The following is a 6,083-nucleotide window of genomic DNA, read 5'->3' as shown; positions in this document are numbered from 1 at the left end:
ATTGTATTGTCAATTTCTCAAAAGAAAATAATAAAATTCAATTCCTGAACCGAACCTTTGCCACAAACAAAAGACTAAACTGGACTAGAGAAGCACATGCATCAAGGCCATAAAGTTCCATGCATAGTCAAGTATGAATTCTGAAATTGGAGCACCAAAATCGTGCAGTTAAAAATTAAAATCAGCCATAAATGCATTTCTGAATAAGCTAAGATAATTTTCATAATTAATGTCATAACATGGTTCACGGTCCAGAAATACCGACCCTCAATCCCAGTTCTGTCCACTGTGATAGATGATAGATGTGCAATCTCGAGTAGAGTCAAGTGTTTAATGCAGCACCATGGGTTTAACAAGCCACAGCAGGGCATAATTAGAACAATACTGATAACTGGACATACCCAATGCATTGCCAATTTGCCATACGTTGGACATATTTCTCCTTGGGGGTGTAAGTGTAACCGTGCATTATAAAAGAATTGTGAATCAACAGAGCACAACAACCAACCAGAAAATTTGGATTGTAGATACAAGGGTTATACCAAATTATTGCATTATTGTGGAGTATCCACTGGGGAGACAATACATGATGCCAATACAATTTATGTCCATCTACTCAGCCTGTGATGGCAGCAGAAAGAATTTATTATTAATCCAACAGTGGCGTATTTGACCTTTCATCTTCTTGTTCTTGTGCCATTTATTCTGTGGCATGGTTATCCCTGTTTTGTTAGTAGACTTACAACTCGGTTGCATCATCACCCCGAGGAGCATCAGAGTGATTGGTAGTGGATGACCCTCTTGAAGCAGGTAGGTAAGACCATGCTAGCGCGGCAGCACCAACAATAATGGCTGTGCCAACCAACCCCCAAACCAACTTCCGCCTTCTTTTCCTTCTTTGCCTACGTTGTCGAGCCATCTCTTCATGTATGCAAAACAAAAGGAATAACAAAATATTAAGAATAAAGAGGAAAAGGAGCAGAAAGGACAGAGCTTAAAGAGTTAACAACTGTAATTGGTCATGTAGTACTTTTTTTTTATCTTTATGTGGTACATTCATTATTTTTCTCTGGCAAATATGAGCACTTATCTTAGGTAAGTTCAATTTATGCAACTTATATGCCACATGCAGAGAAAAAAAACTGTGTCCATGCATCTTCACGTGTGCACCAACAGAATTTATGTTTTACATATTGTGACAACATTTAGGTTATTATTTATAATAAAATCGCACTAACAAATGTTTTTTGAACATCTGACGATATATAACATCCAAGAAAAGTAAGCATAAATGTGTAAAGTAAACAATTTTAGTCCTAACCAAAAAGTGCTTTTAAAGGATGGAGCTGTCCAGTGAGGTTTCTGTTTCTATTTGAATAAAAATATGGGAATTATCTCAAAGTCAACAAAGATATTCCCTAGAGTTTGCTTGAACCTGCACGGCTTCAATTCTATATCATACCAACAACCAAAACAAATAGTTCCCATTTATGGTTGACATCTAGTTTAACCTACCCAGGCAAAGACAAGGCTTTGAAAAATGAATCAGATGCCCACCCAGAAAGCTGGCTGGGCAACCATTCAATACCATCAAAAACCTGGGACCTGGTCAGCCATCTGGGTTGCCAGTTTAACCACGGAATCAACAATGTGTTGAAAAGACTTGGATGGTGTTTGGTATCATTGGCACTTCAGTCGATGGTGTCTTCTACTAGGCACCACATAAGATAATTGATAGAGGAACACCTTCCTAATTCAGAAGAAACATCAAAACATCAATTTAACAATTTTTCCAACACCCCCTGTGTGCAAAACCCAATACAAGCTGTTGTGTTACCATCTCAAGTTGAATCTGCTCTACCAAACATGATTTTTGATGTTAAAGTTGGATTGCCTATGTGGCAGCAACTTGACCGAAACAGGAACATTATCACCAAACACCCCCTGGTAAATATGGGCACATAATAATCATTTAATAGAATTCATCATGGTGCAAGTGGGTGCATAAATGTAAACTTACAATGCCTCGGTAAGTCAGTTCTTGAACTCATAATTTGTACTTCAAGATTTGCATTAACCCAGGACTCAATCTCTTTTTTTTTCAATTTTTCAGCAATTGAGGAAACACGGTAATTGTACAAAACACTGCATAGATACTATTAATTGCACCTCCTAAAATTTCTCCCCTTTCTCTCCCAAAGAACCCCTAAACAAATTTGCTGGTGTGCATTTCATGTCCCACTGCTAATAAATCAATAAATAAAATCCTACACATATATGACAAATATTGTCATCAGTTGGGCTCAGATATATCCCTCTATCATTCATTCACATACCTCTCTCTCCCCACCCCAAGTTCCCAACCTCCCCCCTCCCCCAACAAATTTGTTGATATCCATTGCATGTCTTACTGCTAATAAATAGATAAATAAAATCCTACACAAACATGACAAATATTCTCACCAACTGGGCTCAGATAATGGGAAAATAATTGTTTCCTTGTTCTTTAACAAAAGAAATGATCTTGGAAGAACAGAATGTTGCAATGGTACCCATGTTGCCAACCAAATGAGGTAGGAGTTTGAGACAAGACAGATAATGATGATGATGACAATAATAAAGTTTGCTCCAACTGAATGAAAAAGAAATAAACAAATAATCTGACACATTATTCCCCATTGTTATATTAATGGTGACAAACAAAAATCAAATAATGAAAGTGCTTTATATTAAATTAAATATAAGAATATTTGTAATATCTGATCAGGTTCAGAAAAGAAAAAGGGGAAAGAGAAAAGAACTAAGTGTGAAGAAATAGAAATCAGACCTATCTTTTGAAAACATGAGGAATAACAAAAGTAGAAAGTAGAGAAGAAAAACAAGCTCACCAATAGCTTCTTGATTCCTCTGAGACATCTCATGATTTACAGCTTCATAATAATGTAGCCTGTCCCACAATCGAGCTATCTCAAAGTTCTTCAACTCAATCTGAGATTCCATCTCTTCCTCAATCTCAGCCCTTGCAGATCCTCTCCCAACAGAATTGGATACAAACCGTGCAATATACATTTGTTGGCATAGATCTTCTCCAAGATCAAAATCCAAATCTTCATCCTCTGCAGCAGCAATGGAAGCTGTAGGCAGCCTCAATCCCACAAGGGATAATTGTTGCCCTATCCTTTGCCATTGTCTTTGCATGTTACTGAGAGCTTCCTCTGCTTGCTTCCGCCTCTCAATCTCTGTTAACAAATTCAATCTTATCTCACGCAATTCAGCTTCAATGTCACGAATACCAGACTGTTGGCCAACTTCACTAGAGAGTTCTATATCAGCATAAGAAGCTTGAGTCAGCCTACCTATTTTATAATTATGAAATAGAAGTTTGATTATATAAAGCACAATATTTTACCAGATATAAAACACAATTTTTAAAAACCAAAAGGCATAACTAATTACATGATTGACAACTATCCAAGTTCAAGAGTGAGTTTAACCCATGGAGGTCAAAACACTTTTGTTGAAAGGGTTTGACTATGACACTGGAGAGGCATGATACCAGAAAAACTTATAACCAATCAACCGGTATCATAAAAGTGGTAATCAATCAGGCAATTTTCATCAAATTTCACGGGGGAGTTTGATTGGTCAATGCTCTTCTCGTATCATACCTTTCTGGCAGCATAGGTTTTCCCATGTCAAAAACTCCAAAAGGAATTATACCACACATGGATCTAAAAGAAATCATTAATTAATCCAAGTGTTTGAGAATCATTTAGATCAATCAAAACCAGGGCAAATGCATTTACATTTAAAATATTAAAAAATCACCATGCTACATGAGCATCTAGGAGCACTGGTAAGTGGAAATACAATAGATGACAATGCTAAAGGATTTAGAATTGTAGTGCAAGTTGTTATTAGGATCAGAGCTGACTCTTATAGCATAATAGGAATAGCTAATCACGTAGGATTGAATAAATGAACCAACTCAACAAAATTTTAAAACATGAAGTATCCACAGCTCATCCTTATTACAGCCACCTAAATGCCAAAGAAAAGAACAAAGGCTAATTGGGTAGACAATATAAAGGATATTTCCAGCTTAAGAAACATATGTCGTGAGCTTTTCCTCCAGCGGATAAGTTGCTAATTGCATTTTAACCTGAACGTAAGCAAAAATGTACAATACACAATTGTACATACATAACCTGCAATGCATACAAGTCCCTGATAATATGTCTAAAAGTCCTAGTTATCAGAACATTTTTTTATCAGCATAGTTATCAAAACATATTAATATTCTCCTAATACTTTTGTTTTTTTTTTTTTGTTTTTTGGACGGGGGGGGGGGGGGGGGGGGGTAGTACATATAACAACCTCCTCCTATTATGTCTAACAAAGGGAAAGAAAGGAAGAGGAAGATTGTTCACCTTCCCAAGCATCATAGAATTCGCCCATTGGTGTGCATAGCTTCATAGGACGCTTGGGCCCGCTACTCTCCTCCAAATCAGTATTGCTGGTGAAACTCATGGACTCCTGAGGATCAAAGAAATCCTCCCCTTCTTCAATCTCCAAATCAACTGCCGCATCCACCTTTGATGAATCCTCGGCCCCATCAAACCCATCATTCGAATTACAGCTCCCCGGCTTATCATCGTGGAAACCGTTCACAACCGCATCATCACAAGGATTGGAGACCATTGGAGGAACAGTAACATCCTCCTTTGAACCTACAACCTCGATATCAACGTTCCGCTCATTTGCATCAACCTTCACTTCCTCTGTAGCTTGTTTCACTGAGGCATCATCCTGATAACCGGTCTTGAGAAGTCGAGGCCCACGTCTTTTGTGATTAACAATGTATGGGGAAGGAGCAAAAGACGATGGAGAATCTGGAAGAGGAGTTGCCTCAGGAGTGGCATAGAGACTCGGCGATGGCCGTTGAATTGTCTTTTCTGTGGATGGCTTTCGGCTCTGCAGCTTCGAATTAAGAAGCTTGGGAACGGATTTTGGAGTCCCAGGTTCTAACAACCTATCTAAAGTAATCGCCGTAAACGTTGGCGGCATGGTTTTGCACCAATAAACGTTAGGAATAGCTTAAAAGAGTAATACTTGAATCAGAAGAAGCTATATCGACAAAGAACGATAGCCTTTCAGATGAAGCCCATGCACACAGAACATCTTGTTTGTTCTTTCGCCCATCATAATACTGAAACCTCGTTGTGGACAATGATCCATCGCAGAACCCAGAAAATTTAAAGCTTAAGCGAAATACCTCGAACTCGAAGAAGTTGGGAACCCCATATTTAAAATCTCCCTAACTGAATCATATATCGTCCAAAACCTAAGACCAAAGACATCGAATAAGAACGGAGAAGAAAAAGGGTTAAAATAAAATTTTGCAGGAAATTGTTGGAAGGAAGAAGGCGAGAGCATAAAGGGATTATTACCTGGAATCTCCACGGTGAGTCGGTGATTCGATTCGGAAGCACGGATACATACATCAAACAAATTGAAGAAGAAGCTGTGTAAAGGGTGTTTGGAAGTTTGGATTCATATCCTATCAACGATCGACCCTCCACTCCCCGCGAATAAGGAGAGAGAGACGACCAGAAGAAACTCAAGAAAGGGGGTCGGTGTTTATAATTAATTATTGTTTTGAGTAAATTTCTTAAACTATCCTTATGATTTATCTAATTAACTAATTATATCTTTACCGTTTGAAAATTGACTAACACTACCCTTATTATTATTGACAATCGGCTAATTTTACCTTTATCATTAAGGTTCGTTAATATTTCGTCAAAATCTGTAATATATTTTTTCAAAACTCAATTTTACCCTTTACCTTTCTCCCCCCTTTCTCTCTCTCCCCTTCTTTGAGTGGTCAGAATTCCGACAGAGATGCATTTCCACCAAGATCGGTGCTGGTACCGGAAGCGGTAGCGGCAACGACAACCAGAATAAAAGAGGGAAAACCGGTGCTGGTACCGGAAGCTGCAGCTGCAACGACAATGGAAATAAAAGAGGGAAAAAGAGAGAAAAGAGAAGGAAGAGAATAAAAGAAACTGAAACCGCTAGAA

The 6,083-nt window shown here is 38.1% G+C and overlaps 1 protein-coding gene across 1 annotated transcript; it reads right to left on the bottom strand.

The window, feature by feature from the left end:
• Nucleotides 1-521: 521 nt before the first annotated feature.
• LOC104601826 (uncharacterized) lies at nt 522-5,804 on the bottom strand. The gene is made up of 4 exons (XM_010265308.3): nt 5,451-5,804; nt 4,431-5,344; nt 2,889-3,323; nt 522-921 (listed from the first exon to the last, which is right to left on the bottom strand). The coding sequence occupies exons 2-4, from the start codon at nt 5,065-5,067 to the stop codon at nt 740-742; spliced, it is 1,254 nt and encodes a 417-aa protein (XP_010263610.1). The 5' UTR covers nt 5,068-5,344; nt 5,451-5,804; the 3' UTR covers nt 522-739.
• Between the last annotated feature and the right edge of the window lie 279 nt (nt 5,805-6,083).

The sequence above is a fragment of the Nelumbo nucifera genome, chromosome 1 (assembly GCF_055504915.1).
Source record: "Nelumbo nucifera cultivar China Antique chromosome 1, China Antique-T2T, whole genome shotgun sequence".
Classification (NCBI taxonomy): domain Eukaryota; kingdom Viridiplantae; phylum Streptophyta; class Magnoliopsida; order Proteales; family Nelumbonaceae; genus Nelumbo; species Nelumbo nucifera.
This window is presented reverse-complemented; position numbering and strand designations above follow the sequence as displayed.